General features: G+C 50.7%; 1 protein-coding gene across 1 annotated transcript; it reads left to right on the plus strand.

Annotated features, from left to right (window-relative positions):
- The first annotated feature begins 50 nt into the window (after positions 1-50).
- On the plus strand, positions 51-15,395 carry LOC111160374 (arylformamidase). Its single transcript, XM_022523452.1, has 11 exons — positions 51-110; positions 2,108-2,198; positions 9,243-9,350; positions 9,439-9,487; positions 10,761-10,846; positions 10,945-11,017; positions 11,205-11,302; positions 11,593-11,671; positions 11,781-11,922; positions 12,131-12,235; positions 15,319-15,395. Exons 1-11 carry the CDS (start codon positions 51-53, stop codon positions 15,349-15,351), a joined length of 924 nt encoding a protein of 307 aa, XP_022379160.1. The 3' UTR covers positions 15,352-15,395.
- Positions 15,396-21,161: the final 5,766 nt, after the last annotated feature.

Below are 21,161 nucleotides of genomic sequence, written 5' to 3' on the forward strand. Positions count from 1 at the left end.
CGCCGCGTATAAATAGCCGGGGTGGCCCTCCGGCCGGCCGCGGTAGAACGATGGAGGTCCCCGGCCGTGGGCCCCGAGCCGAGGCTCCCTGGAAGCGGCTCTCTGCAGAGGTAGGCGGGCTGCCGGGCGGGCCGCGCCGTGCGGAGGTTAGATGCGGTGCCAGCAGCGGAGCTCAGGCGGGCGTAGACCCTGCGCTCTCCAGGGCAAGGGGGACCTGCGTGCCTGCTCCGAAGGCTTTAGCGCCCTGACTGGGTGTGCTTCTGGCCACGGGCAGGCTTCGGTGAGCCTGGTTTCAAGGGCAGAGAAAACCGTGCTCGCATCCATAGAGAGGGCCACGGTTCCCGACCTGACCCGAGGGTCCCCCATGCGGATGGAGGACGGGGAGGATGCAGAAAGGCTGCTGTTTCCTGACCGTGATCCTTGGGCTAGAAACCACCCAGGCAGAGCACGCGCTCTGATTGTCACTCAACTGTAGTTTCCTAACTAGTTTCCCGGAATTTCAGGCACTGTTCTGGGTTTTTTCGGGTTTTGCTGTTGTTGTTGTTCGTTCGTTCGTTCGTTTGTTTGTTTTCCTGGTCCCTGATACACCTGAGAATCTGATAAATTATGCTTACTACCCCCAAGAAATGCTCTGTCTCTCTGTCTCACACACACACACACACACACCTGCACTACCAGGGAACTCTCAAAAACCCACTGCATTATTGTTACCATACATAACAGGTGTGAAGACTATGATTGCTCTCAGTGTGTGTCAGGGACGACAAGGTGCCCTACAGACATATATTGTACAGATGTAAAGAATGCTGGCCAAGACTCTTGTTCAGTGGGAGGAGGCAGTAACCCACACTTGAAGGGTTCGTTTTACTTCATTTACATGCCTTATGTCCTTCAACCTTGGGCTGAGACCCGGAGAGGGTAAGTGAGTTGTCCAGAGGAAAACAGCCTCTAAGTGTTGTTGGAGCTTGGATGACCCTCAACCCATCTGACTCCAGAGCGCAAGACCCTTCCATGAAGCCACCCTGTCTGCAAATTCCCCATCTTAGTCTCCACTCTTTCTCCTTGTCTTCGAGCTCCTCATCCAAAATCTGGTTCCTCGTTGCTCTCTGCATTACACTGAACATCTTGGCCTAGCATCCGAGGCCCTCTCCCCCAGCCCCAGCTTCCCTGCCGCACCTCTGTGTCTCAGCAGTCTGGCCCAACAGCATTTCCAAACTGACCTTTGGTTTCTTTGCTGTGACTCCTGCAGTCAGAATCCTGCTCCCTCAGGGGCTCCTGGTCAGGGGCTCCTGGGTGGCTCAGTCAGTTGAGCGTCCGACTCTTGGTTTCAGCTCAAGTCATGATCTCAAGGTTGTGGGTTCAAGCCCCGTGTCCAGCTCCACACTGACGGGGGATCTACTCGGGATTTTCTCCCCCTCCCTCTGCCCTTCCCCCTGCTTGTGTGCTCTCTTGCTCTCTCTCTCTCTCTAAAAATAAATGAATAAACTCTTTTAAAAAAAGGATCGGGGCGCCTGGGTGGCTCAGTGGGTTAAATCCTCTGCCTTCAGCTCAGGTTGTGATCTCAGGCTGCTGGGATGGAGTCCCACGTCTGGCTTTCTGCTCAGCAGGGAGACTGCTTCCTCCTCTCTCTGCCTACTTGTGATCTGTCTCTGTCAAAGAAATAAATAAAGTCTTTAAAAAAAAAAAAAAAAGGAACATGCCTGCTCAGAGAAGATCAACTTTCTCTGCAGTGGCCTGCCCCCAGCTCCCTGGCCTCCAGCAGCAGGAGTGGTGCCCACAGTGGCATTAACCAGGACAGATTTATGGGACCTCATCTCCCCTTTAAGGCTGTCCACTAGTTAAAGCATGACTGTGGCTCTAGGCCACGAGTCTGAGAGCACCCAGGACATTGTGTCTGAAGTACCTAATTAATTGATGTTGGGGGCAGAGTGAGGAGTAGGTGACCAGGCTGGAGATGGGAGGGACTTGAAGGAAATTGAGAGCATCAGCCTGAGATATTGGGGAGGCGGCTTCTCAAGGCGGAGAGAAGCATCTAGACCGTTAGGAGGGATGGGGGCACAGTGTGGAGAACAAAGGTCTTATGCAGCCTTCTGTCTGTGTTCCGCAGGAATTGGAGCGTCAGTACTGCCCCAGCAGATGGGTCATCAGACGGGGAGCGGAAGAAACCCTGAAAATGTACTCACACCTAGGAGACAAGGGTACTGGGGGCCGTCTCCATGGCTGCCGTGGGTGGACTTTGGCAGGTGGCAATGGTTCATTTTGCAGGGAGCAGGGGGAGGCTCTCAGGGCAATTCCCAAAGTCCAGGCGCTGGGCAAACCTTGTCCGCTCAGGGCCACTCAGGAGCCCTCACTGCAGGATGGCTGGAACCAGGAAACGCCCCTCCACGCCATGATCCACCTCTACTGCGTGCTCAGCCAGCAATGCCCAGGCACATCAGGTGACGGACCACAGTGGCACGGAGAGGTGGAGTGAAAAATCAAAAGGTCTCCCCCTTGGCCCAAACATTCGGTGTTGATGGTATTTGTAATCAAAGAAGACTTTGGTTTCTTTCAAGAAGTCAGGGCTTGGGACCCTGTAAGCGAGTGGAGGAATCCCGAAGTGAATCTTGGTTTCCCCAGGCTGAGCAGAGCACTTGGATTTGGTGGTTCGGTCAACTGAGATAATCCTTCTGGAAGAACAGGCTTGTGGAGGTTCATTCCAGCACAGACCGGTATCCTCCCTGTCCCAATGGACGTGGAGTGGAGTTGTGTCCTGGCCTCTTCAGAGCCCTCTGCAGGGCCCAGCTCTGTGCCAAACACGTGACTATTTGGTCAATAAACTAGAGTGTGTGGTGAAACCTACATGAGCTTTTGTAGAAAAGCCATTTTTTTTAAGATTTTATTCATTTAGGTCACCTGGAGTTCTAGGATCAAGTCCCACATCGGGCTCCCTGATCAGCAGGGAATCTGCTTCTCCCTCTGCCCTTCCCCTTGCTTGTGCTCTCTCTCTCCCTCTCAAATGAACAAAATCTTTTAAAAAAGAGATTTTATTCACTTATTTGAGAGGTAGAGAGAGCGAGAGAGAGCACGAGCAGGGAGGAGGGGCAGAGGGAGAAGCAGACTCTCCACTGAGCAGGGATCCTGACCTAGGCCTCGATCCCAGGACCCTGGGATCATGACCCAAGCTGAAAACAGATGCCCAGCTGACTGAACCACCCCGAAAACCTATTTGTCTATCTTAATTGTCTTGAAGGAAAGGAGATCTGTCCCCCTTGAGAAAGCGAGTTCCGCATGAGGGGTAAGAGCTGAGGAGCTCGTGCTGTCTGCTGCCCTCAGAGACTCCCATCCGTGATTGCTGTCCACACCGTGGACAGCTTTAAGCTCACATTCCACTCGCCTTCCTGTTCTCAGTGCTGTAGTTGGCCTGGAGGAGCTGCAGGTGCCGCTGACCCATTCCATGGGTGCAGAACATGAGCCCAAGAACAGGGGGGCATGAGGGCCGGGGGAATGAACAAGGGCCATGCCTGTGCAGGGCTGCAGCCTGTCTCTATTTAAAATGTTGACATTTTGTTGGCCATGGACATTAGCGTTACTTGAGATTTAAAATATGTATGTATATTTACTGCCTCTAAATAGTATTTCTCTTTGGGGCACCTGGATGGCTCAGTTGGTTGAGTGTCCAATTCTTTTTTTTTTTAAATATTATTATTTTTTAAGATTTTATTTATTTATTTGACAGACAGAGATCACAGGTAGGCAGAGAGGCAGGCAGAGAGGAAGGGAAGCAGGCTCGCTGCTGAGCAGAGAGCCCGATGCGGGGCTCGATCCCAGGACCCTGGGATCACCACCCAAGCCGAAGGCAGAGGCTTTAACCCACTGAGCCACCCAGGCGCCCCGAGTGTCCAATTCTTTATCTCAGCTCAGGTCTTGATCTCAGAGTCCTGGGTTCAGGCCCCACCCTGGGCTCCATGCTGGGCGTAGAGCCTACTTTTAAAAAAAACCTCTTCTTTAAAGTAAGTATTATTTATCTTTATATTGGTCAGCTTGGTCTGCACTAACAAAAGGCCATCGAATGGGTGGCTTAAACAGTAGGAATCTATTTCTCACGTTCTGGAGGCTAGGAAGGCCACGATCAAGGTGCTGGCTAGTTTGGTTCCCTGGTGAGAGTCCTATTCCTGACGTGCTGACAGCTGTCTTGTCCATATGTCCTCACTTGGCAGAGAGAGAGCGGGAGAGAGAGAGGAAGAGCCCTGGTCTTTCTTCCTCTTCGTTTAAGGCTGCTAATCCCACGACAGGGGCCCCACCCTCATGACCTCATCCAAAGCAAATACCTCCCGGAGGTAATTACTCCCTCCAGCACCATCACGTTAGGGAGCAACACTTCAACATAGGGATGTTGGGGGACACAAACCTACAGCCCAAAACAATCTTCATTACTGAGTTCATTACTGAGTTTTTCGTGCCACCCCCCGACTCCAAAGCAAGGGCCTCCCTCACCTCACCCTGCTTGACGAGCTCATGCAGCTCATGAGGGGGCCCCCTGGCCCTGGGGAGAAAGGAGCAGGCTGACCGGCTGGGGCTGGTGAGGCAGCGTCAGGGAGGGAGCCCTGCCTGGTCTCTGCTGCAGGATGCCCCAGACCCCGTCAGTGCTGCCTGTGGCCTCGAGGACTGCCCCACAGTCACACTCACAGGACACGGCAAAGCGACACCAAGCGCTAATAGTGGGAAATTGCTGTCAAGCCAGAACGCCTCTCCATGAAGGACAGAGAGAGAAAAGAAGACATGTTATGATCGAACAAGGGTTAGCCGAACTGTGACGTGCCCCATAGGTGAGCTGCTAGAGACCCCAGAAAGAAACGTCACCCTTTTATACAGGCCAGCAATATGCCCCATCGCAGACCAGATACACCTGCTCTCAAGATAGAGGGTACCTGTGCTCAAGCCAGAGAGCCTGACAGAGCCCCCGGGTTCTTCCACAATCCACCCAGTACCTAGGGTGGCCCAGGCTTGCAAATTGCCGTTCTCCAGAAAAAAAAGAAAATTCCCCGTCTCTTCAAGGCAAGACGTAGTCTTGTAACTTGGGAGCCAGACACCTGCTCCTGCCCTCCCATGGAATCTGGGGGTACGGGTGCTGGCTTCTGGTCCTGGACAGAAACATTCCTAGCTTGTATAACTGGCAAGAGAGTTCTTTCGCTTTCAAAAATATTTACAGGGCGCCTGGGTGGCTCAGTGGTTAAGCCTCTGCCTTCGGCTCAGGTCACGATCTCAGGGTCCTGGGATCGAGCCCCGCATCGGGCTCTCTGCTCAGCGGGGAGCCTGCTTCCTCCTCTCTCTCTCTCTGTCTGCCTCTCTACCTACTTGTGATCTCTCCCTGTCAAATAAATAAATAAATTCTTTAAAAAAAATAAAAATAAAAATAAAAATATTTACATACACCTCAAAAGGGTAGAGAAAGGATCTACAATGAGTTTCCCAAAATAAATACTGGAAGAAAAGGGAGGGAGGAAGCTCTCTTTTCCTTTTCTGCACCAGGGAGACTTCAAAAAAAATTTTCCGCCCTTATTTTTGGTTTATATTCACCCTTACAGTCACTGACCTAGTAATTTGCAGTAGGGGAGTGTTCTGCTCCAATGTGTAGTTGACCTTTCTCCGCCTTAAAGACGTGGCCTCGCTAAGGCTGGACACGCAGGACGGCTGAGTGAGCGTGGGCAGAGAGCAGAAGGGGGCGGGCAGGGGCCGGTTTTCAGAACTATTTCCTCTGTCAGTAAGTTTAAACTTGTTTTACCGCAACTCTTAGGACTGATACATTGTACACTAAATGAAGGATGGACGCGTGCATGGCAGGGTGGATGCATGGGCGGAGGAGTAACTAGGCAGACACACAGGCAGGCAGAGGTCGGTGCTGAACCGCTGTGTGGGCGCCCTGCCTCTCAGACCTTCCCGCGGCCTCCAGTCCCCCAAGCCACGCCCTTCTCCAAGAGAACCAGTCGCCCGTGAGGTGGGTGGAGCCTCGTGATTGACAGCCTCTGGTGGGGTCCGGATCTCCGAGGGCCCTTCCTCCCTTCGCGGGGGCTTTTTCTTCTCCACCAGAAAAGCCAGAGGAAGAATCAAAGGCACAGAAGATACAAGCGCCAGTTTTGTTTGTGACATAAAATGTACCACTTAAACCATTTTATTATTTTTTTAAAGATTTATTTAGGGGCGCCTGGGTGGCTCAGTGGGTTAAAGCCTCTGCCTTCGGCTCTGGTCATGATCCCAGGTTCCTGGGATCGAGCCCCTCATCGGGCTCTGGGCTCAGCAAGGAGCTTGCTTCCTCCCCTCTCTCTGCCTGCCTCTCTGCCTACTTGTGATCTCTGTCTGTCAAATAAATAAATAAAATCTTTTAAAAAGAAGATTAATTTATTTGACAGAGATCACAAGTAGGCAGAGAGGCAGGCGGGGGTGGGGGGTGCGGTTGGGGGGGCGGCCAGGCTCCCTGCTGAGCAGAGAGCCGGATGCGGGGCTGGATCCCAGGACCCTGGGATCATGACCTGAGCCAAAGGCAGATGCTTAACCAACTGAGCCACCCAGGTGCCCTTAAACACTTTAGATTAGAATCACAAATGCAATATATTTGAGTCACTGAAAGTCTCTAATAGATGCATTCCTTTAAGTGTGTCCTATGTAGTGGTCGGTGCCTGGTGTGGCACATGGACACACTAGGAGGCTGGCCTGTTCTGGTCATTAGACCTTTTTTAAAAAAATTTATTTATTTGACACAGAGAGAGATCACAAGCAGGCAGAGCGGCAGGCAGAGAGAACGGGGGAAGCAGGCTCCCCGCTGAGCAGAGAGCCCGATGCGGGGCTCGGTCCCAGAACCCTGAGATCATGACCTGAGCCGAAGGCAGAGGCTTAACCCACTGAGCCACCCAGGCGCCCCTGGTCGTTAGACCCTTGCAGGAATCACACCTCAGGCCTTCTGAGCAGTTGGTCACTTGAAGCAATAGGAGTTGGGAAGTCTCCACCCCCTCATCCACAGGAGAGGGAGCAGGACCCACAGCGCATAGCATAGCACATCTCTCTCCTAAGAAAAGTTCCCTTCTCTTGTCCCCTCACTCCAAGGATGGCGGGGGGCGGGGGGTGTGGTCAGTAGACATGGTCAGTGATGGCAAACTGGTTTTGCTTGTCCTGCAAAGGCAGCCTGGTCTCTGGTTTTGGCATGGGGAAACTGGGCGTCTACCCTGCTCAAGGCCAAGACCAGAGTCCAGCCAAAATGCCAACCGCCCATTTTAACAGTTTATGCGCACTTGCCCAGACACACTTTATACAAACTATCTCTACACAGTGCGTTAGCCCCTTCTGGAGATCCAGGGTCATCCAACCCAGAGGAGCATTATTTTCCTTTTGGGCCCAGCACCACAGCCACCAAGGCTGGGGACCTGGGCATCTCTGGGGACGTGGATCCCAAGTCACATCTCTCCCCACCAATTTCAGTATCAGGAAGATCACCATAATCTCTGTGCTATTTACACAACCTGTTCTGCTCTTTGCATCATGAAATACTTATCCATTTCCTTTTCGATTAATGTGTTTGGGGTCCTACTTATGTAATCTTTGATATCCCAAGATCATGAAGATCTCTTATTCTCTTTTCCAAGAGCTCTGTTGTCCTCTTTTTCATGTTTAGATAGTCCATCAGGAACTGATCTGGCATGGTGTGAGGTAGGGATCAAGAAACTCTTTTTTTTTTTTTTTCCATTTGGATATTTGGTTAACCCAGCACTGCTTGTTGAAATATTTATCACCCAATTTTCTTTTTTAAGATTTTTTTTCTCTTTATTCATTTGAATCAGAGAGAGACAGAGCGAGCATAGGCAGGGGAGAGGGAGAAGCAGACTCCCCACTGAGCAGCGAGCCCAATGTGGCACTCCATCCTAGGACCCTAGGATCATGATCCGAGCCAAAGGCAGACGGTCAACCATCTGAGTCACCCAGGCGCTCCTATCACACAATTTTCTTTTAATTTTTTTTTACTACCTATCAAGTCCTGGGTATACAGAGGCGGGCAAAGCAAAGCCCTTGTCTTCAGGGTGAAGGCAACAGACAGACAGGAAAAACAGCGAAAAGTATATCAAGAGTGGTGAATGCCAGACTCCATGACAAAGCCAAGAAGGGAGATAGGCCATAATGTCTCTGAGCAGCTTTCTATTATCATAGGTCAGAGGCTATGTCCGGTATTTTGCTATTATAAATACCATTACTGTGGGCATCTTTAAAACAAGTCTTTGGGAATATATCTGATCATTTCCTTATAAAAACTATGTGGATAGGGACTTAGGAATCAAGGAATACAATCTTCTTGGGCTTCGATACCTATTTCCAAGCCATCTTTCAGAAGATCTTACCAATTTACACTCTCCAGTGCCCAGTGTTGGAGGGAGCTAAGCTGCCTGCATTTCACTGATTTTGGGGGAGAGCGCTTGGGGGAGGGCATGAATATACAGACTCCCCTCTCCCCCCACCCCTTCACCTCTGGTATTTATTTCCCTAACAATGCCCCTTCTCCTTTCTTCCACCCAAGTCGTAGCCAATTTCCACATCATTCTCACCTCTCCCCTCCTGGCATCCAATTACATATCCATACTGTTTTATTATCTATTTATTTGAAGTGAGATTAAATATTTTATTTCTTTGAGAGAAAAAGAGAGAGCACTTGAGTGGGGAGGAGCAAAAGGGCAGGGAGAGGGAGAGAGAATCTGAGCGTAGACCCGACGCGGGGCTCGATCCTGCCACTGTGAGATCGTGACCTGAGGCGAGATCGAGAGTCAGACGCTTCACTAGCTGAGCCCCCCAGGCACCCCTACTTGAAGTGAGTTTATATATTGCTTCCCTAGAAGACTGTTTTTCCGGAGACTCGGACAAGTCGACACTTCCTGGAGCACGAAGCAAAGTGTAATGCCTGCGAAAACCCCGGAATGAAGCAGTGGATGGAGGGCACCCTTCAGAACCATGGAGCCCTTCCAGACAGACCTTGGCAGACCATATCGGTCCCACTTGGATGGGCCAGTCTGCTGTCATTGCAACTGACCACGCACCCCCATGAGATGCTTGGGAACCCAGCTCAGATGACCTTGAGGACTTGGGGAAGCATCGTTCGGGCAAACAGTGACAGCTAGAACTGACTGGTGCACCCCAAGGGGCTTTAAGCAGAAAAGATTCTGCCTTAAATGATAGAGAAATTAAACAGATTGTGCTGATGGCGACTTGTCCGTTTCTCGAGACAGCCACCAAGAAGGCCCGGGCCACCAGGAAGAGCCTGCTGCATGTCCCCTACGGGGATGGCGAAGGGGAGAAACTGGACATCTACTTTCCTGGAGAAGTGGCTGCTGAAGGTAGGCCATCGGGAGGGCCGTCCCTGGGCAGATCTCAGCTGGCCTGGCCGCCTGGGCTCAGCCCCCATGCCTTTGTCTGTCTTTACAGCCTTGCCTTTCTGTCTGTTCCTTCACGGAGGGTACTGGCAGAGTGGAAGGTGAGTTGCGGTCTGGATGAGCAGAATCTGGAGATTCTTCTTGCCCTGGTGTAGGAGTTCCTTTGGCTGTTGCAACAGATGACTGCAAACTTGGTGGCTTATCGCTGAAACACATTCTCTTCTGGTTCCAGAGGCCAGAAGTCTGAGATCGGGTTGCATACAGCACCCTGCTCCGTTCTGAGGCTCCAGGGAGAAACTGCTCCCGCCTCTTCCAACTTCTGGGGGGTTCTTGCGTTTCATTGGCTGTGGTCACCTCATTTTTTTTTTAAGATTTTATTTATTTATTTGACAGACAGAGATCCCAAGTAGGCAGAGAGACAGGCAGAGAGAGAGGAGGAAGCAGGCTCCCTGCTGAGCAGAGAGCCCAAAGCGGGGCTCGATCCCAGGACCCTGGGATCATGACCGGAGCCAAAGGCAGAAGCTTAACCCACTGAGCCACCCAGGCGCCCCTGTGGTCACCTCATTTCCGTCTCTGCCTCCATTCTCACCGGGCCTCCTCGGTGTCTGTGTGTCTGTGTCTCAGATCTGCCCCCACCTTTCTCTCTTATAACGTCACCCATAGTAGGATTGAGGTCCATCCTAAATCATGGATGACCTCACCTCGGGGTCCCTAATGACAGCTCTGTACACTGTGTGGCCGTATTCCCAGGTGCTGGGGTTAGGACGTGGACCTGTCTTTTGAGGGAACATGATTTAACCCCCTGTACCCGGGGAGAAGTACGTTCAAGCTACTCTCAGTCAAAGGGAAACTGCAGTGACTAACCCTCCTGGCCTGCGTGGGACTGAGGGGTTTCCCAGGACATGAGGCTTTCCGCGGGAGAGCCCCCGGGGAACCCAGGTCAGCTCGTCACCGTAAGATAAGCAGAGGCATACTTGAGATCTTCAAGGACACTGTTGTTCCCTAGGATCTCACTTAAGGAGTTTCCTGCTATAGGATCTATGACCCTTCAAGCATAGACATCTTCGCAGCTGAATTTATGGCTTTACCCTTTGTCCCACAAAGCTCTCTACTCATCTGATCTTCATTTCTCAAAGACAGCACCTACGAGAAAGTAGATGTCCCCATTTTACAGATGAGGAAAGCAGACTTAGAGGTTAAGTAAAGCCCCCAGGGTTTCAGAGCTAGCATGTGATAAGGTAAGGATAGCACCTACCTTCTTCCTTATACTACACAGGACCAGAGAGGGCTGGAGCCCTGGGTGGACATGACCAGGAAGGAGCCTGGTTGGTGGCCGAGGTTTCTCCATTATCACATGTTTGTCTCTTTCCTCAGTAAGGACATGTCAGCCTTCATGGTCGACCCACTGACGGCACGGGGAGTGGCCGTGGTAGTCGTGGCTTATGACATTGCACCCAAAGGTAATGAGGATGGTCCTACGGGTTTGAAGGCTGCTGGGCTTTGGAGGGAAGAGAGCCACCCCCCATGAACCCTGACCCCACTCCTGCTCTGTGTGCAGGAACCCTGGACCAGATGATAAACCAGGTGACTCGGAGCGTCGTGTTTGTGCAGAAGAAATATCCGTGCAATGAGTGGGTGTCCCTGCAGATTTTCCTTTTGTCAGACAATGCGGGAGGATGGTGGGTTCAGTGCCTTGGGTGCAGGCCAGCTGCCTCCTCCGGGCTGTGGAGCAGAAGGCAAATCGGGAGCCTCTGGTACTGGTCCGATGCACTCAGGAAACTGAAGGCAGATTTGGCTCTCTTCTCTGACCCGACCCAGGGGACTTTACCTTTGTGGACACTCAGCAGGGGCCCACCTGGCTGCCATGATGCTCCTGGCCAACTGGACCAAGCATGGAGTCACACCCAACCTCAAAGGTTTTCACGGGACTGCAGGTCTGGCGGGGCAGCCTTCACCCTCCTCAGGTGGTAGACACCGGCTGCCCAAAATCCCAGCAGCCACAGAGGGCTTGACCTGGGGGCTCTGAGCCCTGTGAGACAGGCCAGCTTTGCTTCTCTCCCCCTACCGTGGTCTTGCCCCTTTGGTCCTGGAGGCTGGGCTGGCCCCATAATGCTCCCCCCACCCTCCAGGTCCGCTTGAGGCCTGGCTTGGTGGAGCCTCGGCCCCACCTGCAGCCTGACCCTCTGAGTCTTCTTCCCCTTCACAGGTTTTTTCCTGGTAAGTGGGATCTATGACCTGGAGCCCATCGTGCACACCACTCAGAACGCCCCTCTCCTCCTGACCCCGTGAGTCATTTGCCCCCTCCTCCCTGAGCTGAGGGGGACCCTCCCAGGAGGGCCAGGAGTGAACTGCAGCCTCCTCTCTGTCCTGACCCACGCCCACCCTCTGCATCAGGGAGGACGCTCGGAGGAACAGCCCCCAGCTGCTCCTGGAGGCAGCCTTGACTCGGCCCTCGGGTCCAGCCTGCCACATGCTGGTGACTGTGGGCCAACACGACTCCCCTGAATTCCACCGACAGTCTAGGGAGATTTTTCAGGTACCCCCGAGCTCCCCGCTTCTGGCCGGAGGTTGAGGGTCCTGTCCTCCTATTACCTTCCTCTTTGCTTCACCCCAAGGGACCCCAAGACCATGAGCCATTTATCCAACAAATACTTAGCGAGCACCTGGCACATGCCAGGCGCAGGGTGACGCTCCCCCACCCTCCCCAGCCTGCCGCCTCTTACTTGACTCCTTTCTTCACCCAGACGCTGCGCCGGGGAGGGTGGGATGCCTCATTTGAAGAAATCCATAACGTGGATCACTTTGAAATCATTTGGAGCCTAACCCAGCAGGACTCTGTGCTCACCCAGGTGGGGCACAGCCTTTCACCACACTTTCACCTAGAGAGTGTGGGTCCCCCAGGAGAGGTGGGGAGGGGTGAGGGGGGGCAGCGCACAGGAGATCTTTGGCCTCCAGGGGGCTGGGGTCCTGATGGTAGGAACTGAGAACCCCACTGGCTTCCTCTACTTCGCCTCATTCTGAAAGAGCCCCAGAGGATCTGCAGAGTCTGCTCCTGGGCACGCACGTGGGAGCTGCCTGGGGCTTGGTGTGGACAGGGCGGGGCATCGATCTGGTACAAGGAAAGTATTCGCCTGTGTGTAAGCAAGCAGCAAAGCCAGCTCCAGGTAGGAGAGGATGGATGGGTCTGGTTCATAAACGTTCATTACAATTTTAACATGGAGAATCCTGTTTATTTATTTATTTTTATTTGATTTAAAGATTTGATTTATTTATTTGACAGAGGGAAATAGACAGCGATAGAGGGAACACAAGCAGGGGGAGTGGGAGAGGGAGAAGCAGGCTTCCCTCTGAGCAGGGAGCCCGATGGGGGGGGCTCGATCCCAGGACCCTGAGATCATGACCTGAGCCAAAGGCAGACGCCTAACGACTGTCCAGGGGCGCCTGGCTAGCTCAGCTAGTGGAGCGCATGACTCTTGATCTCAGGGTCGTCGAGTTGGAGCCCCACGTTGGGTGTAAAGATGGATTAAAAATAAAATCTTTGGGAAAAAATCAAATATTACAATTTTAATGTGGAGAATTCTTCTAAAAGCCAAAGAGAAAACCAGGGAAAATACTTGCCACAGATTTGGCAGATAAAAAATTACCACTTCTGCTTCCCCCACCCCCAGCCCGGGAAAGTGGGCACGTCCTTAGCGCCACTTTTTAATCAGCTGCCGCCTCAATAAGGCTTCTTTTCTTTATTAAGATTTTATTTACTTATTTGACAGAGAGAGAGAACACAAGCAGGGGAAGTGGGAGAGGGAGAAGCAGGCTTCCTGCCAGGCAGGGAGCCCGATGTGGGGCTCGATTCCAGGGGCTCGATTCCAGGATCGAGCCGAAGGCAGATACTTAACCGACTGAGCCCCCCAGGTGCCCTTCAATAAGGGTTTTTATAGCATTCCGTTTTAACTCACATAAATATTCTTACTATATAAAGAGCACTTTCAAATCAATAAGAACAGTTTTTATTTCTATTTAAGAATAGATTAGAAATAGAAAACAATGGATAAAGATAAGAGATGATTTTTTTTTTAAAGATTTTATTTATTTATTTGACAGAGAGATCACAAGTAGGCAGAGAGGCAGGCAGAGAGAGAGGAGGAAGCAGGCTCCCTGCCGAGCAGAGAGCCCGATGCGGGGCTCGATCCCAGGACCCTGGGATCATGACCTGAGCCGAAGGCAGCGGCTTAACCCACTGAGCCACTCAGGCGCCCCAAGAGATGATTTTTTAAAAGATTTTATTTATTTGTCAGAGAGAGAGAGGGAGAGAGGGCAAGCAGAGGGAGAAGCAGGGAGCTGAGCAGGGAGCCCGATGCGGGACTCAATTCCAGGATTCTGGGATCATGACCGGAGCCAAAGGCAGACACTTAACCAACTGAGCCACCCAGGCACCCAAGAACAAGGGATAATTTAAGAAAAAATGTACATGGCTAATAAACATGGGGGAAAATTAAATTATACTAGTGATCATAGAAATGTCACTTAAAAGCCCAGTCCTTGGAGCACCTGGGTGGCTCAGTGGGTTCAAGCTTCTGCCTTTGGCTCAGGTCATGATCTCAGGGTCCTGGGATCAAGTCCCGGATTGGGCTCTCTGCTCAGCAGGGAGCCTGCTTCTCCCTCTCTCTGCCTGCCTCTCTGCCTACTTGTGATCTCTCTCTGTGTCAAATAAAAAAACAAAATCTAAAAAAAAAAAAAAAAAGCCCAGTCCTTTCCCACCTGTCATGGAAAATGTTCTAATGATAATTATGCCCAGCCCTGCTGGAGAGGTTGGGAAGGGGCTCCTCTCCAGTTCTGCCCTTGGGAGCACAGTCTGGTGTCAGGAATCCAAACCCACAGGCCCAGGAATTCTGTTGCTTGGAATTTCTCTTCAGGATAATCAAGAAATACAAAAAGGTAGTCTTCCCAGCTTTATGAATATTCAAAACTTAGAAACAGCCCACAAGTCCCAGTGAGTTTAAATTATGACATAATTTGGTAACAGAAGGAAGTTTGCGAAAGTAAGTTAGGATACATCAAATTGTTTCAGATGTGAAAGCCAAAGCACAAGAAAGGAGCCAACATATTCCCAGTTTCATAATACGTAGGCAGCTAGACCCTGGGAGACACAGGCATGCTTGTGAAAAAAAAAAACAAGTACCAGGGGTGTGACAGGTGCATTTAAAAAATTCATTTCTGCATTTGCTAACACGAACATGCACTACTTTTTTTTTTTTTTAATGGGGGAAGAACAAACACTCATAAATGACATCTCTTGAAAAACCTAAGAAATACATATTTCAGGTTTGGGAGGCCGTCCAGTCTCTGACACAACTACCCAACACTGCCACTGTAGTACATATAGAAGCTGCCACGACCATTCATAAATGCTGAACAGGGTGGCTGCGTGCCAATAAAACTTTATTCGTACGGACATCTGACTCTTACATAATTTTTACATGTCAGGAAATAATATTATGTTTCAGTCTTTTTTCAACCATTTAAAAATGTAAAGCCAGGGACCCCAGCTGGCTGAGTCCGTGGAATGGACGGTTCTTGATCTCAGGGTCGTGAGTTCCAGCCCCACATTGAGTGTAGAGATTACGTAGAATTTGGCCCTGGAGACTTTTAATTAATCAATTTTAATTAATTAACTAAACACCTGATTAGTTCGTTTCATAAACACGTAAAGCCATTCTTAGCTCGTGGGTCCAGAAAGCACATCTCGAGCAAGGTAAGTGTACGAATGGCTGGGCGGTTGTTTAGGACACTTCAGAGGACAGATGGGACGGAGTTATCATTGCAAGTTACTGTTCTATGCTCAGGAATGCAGTCTGTTTCTTCATGGGATTCTGGAGAGAGAGCCTCAAGAGCCTCTCTGAACCTGGGGGTCTCGGGTCTTTTCTTCCTGCTGCAGATGATTTTGAGCACAATCTTTCGGGAGCTCTAACCCCGCTGGAGTGTGGCCCCTGCCACCGATGATGAAGGTCCTCCACAGACCCCACACGCTTCCCCTTCCTGCCAGCACCCCCCCGCCCCGTGCCCAGGAGCACCTCCGTTTCTCCCAGCACCACTGCAAATCTCCCTCCCGCTGGCCTGGATGGAGGGGTTCCAGGGAAGGTCCAGCCCAGTCAACACTACGATCCCCAAGCCAGCTGGGACCCTGCCTGCCAAGACGGCGTGACAAAAATGACAATACCCGGCAATCAGTAGGCTTAGCTCCAGCTGAAAGTCTGCTGACCTTTTTGTAAGAGCTCAAACCAGTCTGTTCTGTCTTTTATGGCATTCTTTTGACCCATCTGTCCTGTCTTGAGGCTTTCCCTAAGCTCCGGGGACATAGCCCAGGGGCTAGCCCCTTCCGAGAGGGGACAAGGACATCCACAGCCAGGTCAAGATTCCTCTGCGCCCCACCCAGGGGTGTGTGCAGTTCCCAAGCAGCCCCTGTGTCCACCCACCACCCTCCCCTCCCCAGCAACCCTCCCCACCCTAAAGAGCTAGGACCCCCTGAGAGATGGGGTGTCACAAAAACGGAGACTAGCCTAGATAGTCATCAGTCAGGGATAAGTACATCCAAGCCCCCAGAGGCCGAACACGATGTAGCCATAAGAAAGAGACATGTTTACCGGGTAGGAAATCCCCCCCAAATATTGTTACATGACAAAACCAAGATGCTTGCTTAATTACAACTTAGTACCATCTCAATGACTTTAAACAATACACCCCCACAAAAAGACGTTTTTCTCTGTGTGCTCACGTGTAACGCAGAGGACAGACCCTGGGGGACCCACACCTAAACCCTCTGCTACCCTCCAGGAAGGGAGGTGTTTTCGCTATATTTGTATTCTCTGACGCTGGGGCTGAGAAGGTAATGAATATTTAAACATAGTATGTAATCGGAAGTGCTGAAATACTCAAAAAGCTTTCAGGACGCAGGCAAGTAAGAACGACATTATAGACGGTAACTTGAATCTATCCCAGACCTGCAAAGGACATGACTCACAGACTGTAGGACTTCCATCTGACATCGGCAACCAGTTCTGAGACTGAGACCCCTCGCAGCTGCTGCAGGGGGGCCCCTCCCATGGCACACCTGGATTGGGAATTGCCCCCTTAGGTTACACCCTGATGAGTTAAAATGTCTTAAAATAAGCAAAAGACAGAACAGAAAGGAGTTCACCCCCTTGTGATCCTTTTTTCATTAAAAAAAAAAAAAGTTTATATAAATGGGGTGCCTGGGTGGCTCAGTGGGTTAAGCATCTGCCTTCGGCTCAGGTCATGATCCTGGGGTCCTGGCATCGAGCCCCACCTTGGGCTCTCTGCTCAGCGGGGAACCTGCTTCTCCCTCTCCCTCTGCCTGCCACTCCCCCTGCTTGTGATTTCTGTCTGTCAAATAAATAAATACAATCTTTAAAAATAAATAAATAAACATTGTAATTTAATATACAACTTACATTAAATATGCTGTGGACTGGACGACTATTTTTACAGCTTTCTAAAAATGACTTCATGATTTCTTTTTTTTTGTGACTGTACTAAACATATGGCACTCTGTCTCCGGCATACACTGTAATGGCTCAGGGTTCCTCTCGAGAAGTGTGCTCTTAATCCCCTTTATCTATTTCACCCATCCCCGCCCCCACCCCGCCCCGGCACCTACCTTCTAGCAACCACCGGTTTGTGCTTTGTATGTAAGAGTGTGGCTTTTTCATTTGTCTCTTTCCCCCCTCATTTGCTTTGTTTCTGCAACTCCCCATGTGAGTGGAATCTTACGCTTTTGTCGTTCTCTGTTGGACTTATTTTACTTAGCCCGATACCCTCTCGGTCCAACCACGTTGTCACAATAGCAAGATCGCCTCCCTTCTGCGATTGAGTGATATTTCGCTGTATGGTGTACCACACCTTCTCTACCCATTCATCAGTCCGTGGGCACTTGGGCTGCTTCCGTATCTTACTGTTACAAACCACGCCCAGTAAACCTCAGGGTGTACGCATCTTTTCGAATGAGAGTTTCATTTTCTCCGGATAAATATGCAGCGGTGGAATTGCCAGATCATACGTGTTTCTATTTTAATTTTTTGAGGACGCAACATACTGTTTCCCACAGTGGCTGCGCCTGTCTGCCTGCCTACAGGCAGCGCCCGACGGCTCCTGTTTCTCCACACCCTCCCCAATACTGCTTACATTTTGTGCTTTTTTATTGCAGCCATCCTGACAGGTGTGAGGCGAGAGCTCGTTGTGGCTTTGATTTGCATTTCCCCGGCAATGAGATGTTGAGCACTTTTTCATGTGTCTGTTGGCCATCTGTGTGTCTTCTTTGGAAAAATGTCTATTCGGGTCCACTGCCCAGTTTTTCATTGAACTGAAATGAAAAAGGTATGTGCTTTGGTGGGGTTTGGTGCTATGGGGGGTTTGGTGTTGAGTTGTATAAGCTCATTATAAAGATAACTGTATTAATGTTAAATTCCCTGATTTTGACGATTCTGCTGTGGTTATATGAAAGATGAAGTAGGTAGGGGTAAAGAGGCAAAATACCTTCACCTTACTCTTAAATTGCTCAGATAAAAAATATACATATATACACATACTATATATATATTCTATTTTCTCTCTATATGTACATGCATCACGTAAACAGAAAATCTGGATAGAGTACATATCAGTATTCCTTGTACCGTTCTTGTAAGCTTTCTATAATTTATTTATTTTTTTAAAGATTTTATTTATTTATTTGACAGAGATCACAAGTAGGCAGAGAAGCAGGCAGAGAGAAAGAGGGAAGCAGGCTCCCCGCTGAGCAGAGAGCCTGATGCGGGGCTCGATGTGGGGCTCGATCCTAGGATCCTGGGATCATGACCTGAGGCAAAGGCAGAGGCTTTAACCCACTGAGCCACCCAGGTGCCCCAGCTTTTTATAATTTAAAATGATACAGTAAAGGGGCACCTGGCTGGCTTAGTCAGCAGAACATACAACTATTGATCTCAGGGTTGTAAATTCAAGCCCCTCCTTGGGTGTAGCGATTACTTAAAAATAAAATCTTTAGTAGTAATCATAATAATAATAAAATGATACAATAAAAAGTTTCCAGGGGCACCTGGCTGGCTCAGTCAATAGAATGTGGTAGGGCATGGGATTCTTTTTTTTTTTTTTTTTAATTTTAAGATTATTTATTTATTTAATTATTTGACAGCGATTGACACAGCAAGAGAGGGAACACAAGCAGGGGGAGTGGGAGAGGGAGAAGTGAGCTTCCCTGAGAGCAGGGAGCCCGATGTGGGGCTCGATCCCAGGACCCTGGGATCATGACCTGAGCCGAAGGCAGACGCCCAACAAGTGAGCCACCCAGGCACCCCTAAGCATGGGATTCTTAATCTCAAGGTTGTGAGTTCAAGCCTCATAATGGCTGTGGATCCTACTTAACTAAAAAAGTTGTTTCCAAAATGTTGTGACATTAAAAGCATGGAAGCCAGCAGCCCGCGTGGGGCTGGAGCATTGAGAAGTCCTCTTATTTCTGGCCCGCGGATGTGAGAGGTGCCACTCAGCCACCCCTGCAGCTCGGGAAGTGACCTCAGAACTCCCTGTTCCTGACACAGATGGAGGACACACAATTTTCCCCGTAGGCTGCGGGATTTGCGGATTTGCGTTGCTGGGACACCACTTTGAGGAGGGAAGGGGGGTGTTTGCGCTGAGGTCAGCCTCACCCATCCTCTCTGTCCTGCCCTTTCTCTCCCACGATTGTCATTGCCGCCTCCCCCCACACACCCCCCCCCAGGTCTGTGAGGTCAGTGATGCCCTCAGGGACTTAGAATTCTGTCTTTCTCCGTCTCTTAGTCCTTCAAGCTCTCCTGAAGCTTTTGTGTGGTCTTGAAGCCCTTTAGAATTCTCCTTTCTGACTCTGTGGAGCAGGTGGGGGGCGACGTCTGCCATCTTCGGCTGCTGAGCACCCGGGAGCTGTTGCAGGCTCTCTTCCTGGCATTGGTTTCACTCCCTGCCCTTTCTGGACCTCCACCAGCGACTCTGGGTCTCCATTTATTCATCTGTTAAAAAAATCCAGCTGGAGCGGGAACAGGCAGACAGACCCACGTGCAGAACTGAGACTGAGATGGACCCCAGAGATGGGTCCCAGCACACAGCGGGGTTTACTAAGTGATAAAAGTGGTGTTTCGGGGGCACCTGGGTGGCTCAGTTGGTTAAGCCTCTGTCTTTGGCTCAGGTCACGTTCCCAGGGACCTGGGATCCAGCAGCCCTGCCTTGGGCTCCCTGCTCAGCGGGGAGTCTGCTTCTCTCTCTTCCTCCATCTACTGCTCCCCCTGCTTGTGCTCTCTGTGTGTGCCAAATAAATAAATAAAATCTTAAAAAAAAAAAAAAAAGTGGTGTCTCAAACCTGCCTTCATTCAAAGCTGCTTACCAAACAGTGTAGAGTCAACTGGCCAGATCTTGGCAAACAGGGGCGCTTGGGTGGCTCAGTGGATTAAGCCTCTGCCTTCAGCTCAGGTCATGGTAACAGGGTCCTGGGATCGAGCCCCTCATCCGGCTCTCTGCTCAGCAGGGAGCCTGCTTCCTCCCCTCTCTCTGCCTGCCTCTCTGCCTACTTGTGATCTCTGTCTCTCTGCCAAATAAATAAATAAAATATTAGAAAGAAAGAAGAAAAAATACACCACAAAGTCCAAAAACAACAAACCGGGTCAAGGTCGAGGAGGACAAGAGGAATGAAGTTAAGTGCCTTTTGTATAAAAACTCACCAGGCAATAGGAAAAACGTCAGTAACCGAACAGCTAAGTGGGTAAAGACAGGAATGGGCCATTCACAAGCAAGACTTGATCCGTCTTTTTTTTTTTTTTTTTAAGATTTTATTTATTTATTTGACAGAGGGCACCCAGGCGCCCCTTGATCCGTCTTTTAATCTGAGAGATACAAGTTAAAACAAGCACATAACTTTCTGCATTCTTGCAAGTGCAAAGATCAAAAAGTCTGCTGCGGCTCAGTGGGGTAAGAAGACAAAAAGTCTGGGGGGTGGGGTTACCTCAGGTTAACCAGGTAGACCTTGACCCGGAGAATTTAGCAGGCACAGACCCAATGCAGGCTGCCTCCCTCCCTCCCACCTCTGGGTGGGTCTCTGTCCCTGTGTCCTCCCCGCTGTTTCACGAGATTGCTCAGTTTTCTCGTCCGTTCTGCTGGGAAGTCACTGCGCGCGAAGCGGCTCACCCAGCCCTCGAGGACCGCAGCCGGTCGAAACGCACAAAACTAACAAGGGCCAGCACCGACACAAGCCTCAGGGGGTTTCTGGCTACTACATACAGATGTTAAAAATGCGACCCCAGAGAGTAGGAACTTGGCACAAATAATGCAGAAGGATCAAAATGGCAGAAGCTGTTATCGGTAAAATTTGATACAGCCGAAAGCTGATCTATTAATTAAATACCTGTTACAAAATCTTATGGAAAAGGGGAGTGTTTAATGAGCACAGGCTTAACATAAGTGTGCTCGACAGCGGTCACTCCTTGAACCCCGGGGACGTCAGAGCAGCCTCAACGCCTCTTCCCACCAGTCTTCATAAGCCGTCGGGGAAACGCTAAGTGTGGGAAGGGGCCAGCGCCCGGCGGGGCGGGGGGTGGGTGGTGGGGAGGGGGCGCGCTCGGTGCGCCGCGAGTAGCGGAGCCGCGCGGCCGGAGGACTACAACTCCCAGCACACCCCGCGCCGCCCAGCCTTGCCTTCCCAGAAAGCCGCGGGCGGAGCGCGGTGGGGCAGCGCGTTCCCGACCT

This window comes from Enhydra lutris, unplaced genomic scaffold (genome assembly GCF_002288905.1).
Source record: "Enhydra lutris kenyoni isolate GAN:26980312 unplaced genomic scaffold, ASM228890v2 scaffoldscaffold75, whole genome shotgun sequence".
NCBI lineage: Eukaryota > Metazoa > Chordata > Mammalia > Carnivora > Mustelidae > Enhydra > Enhydra lutris.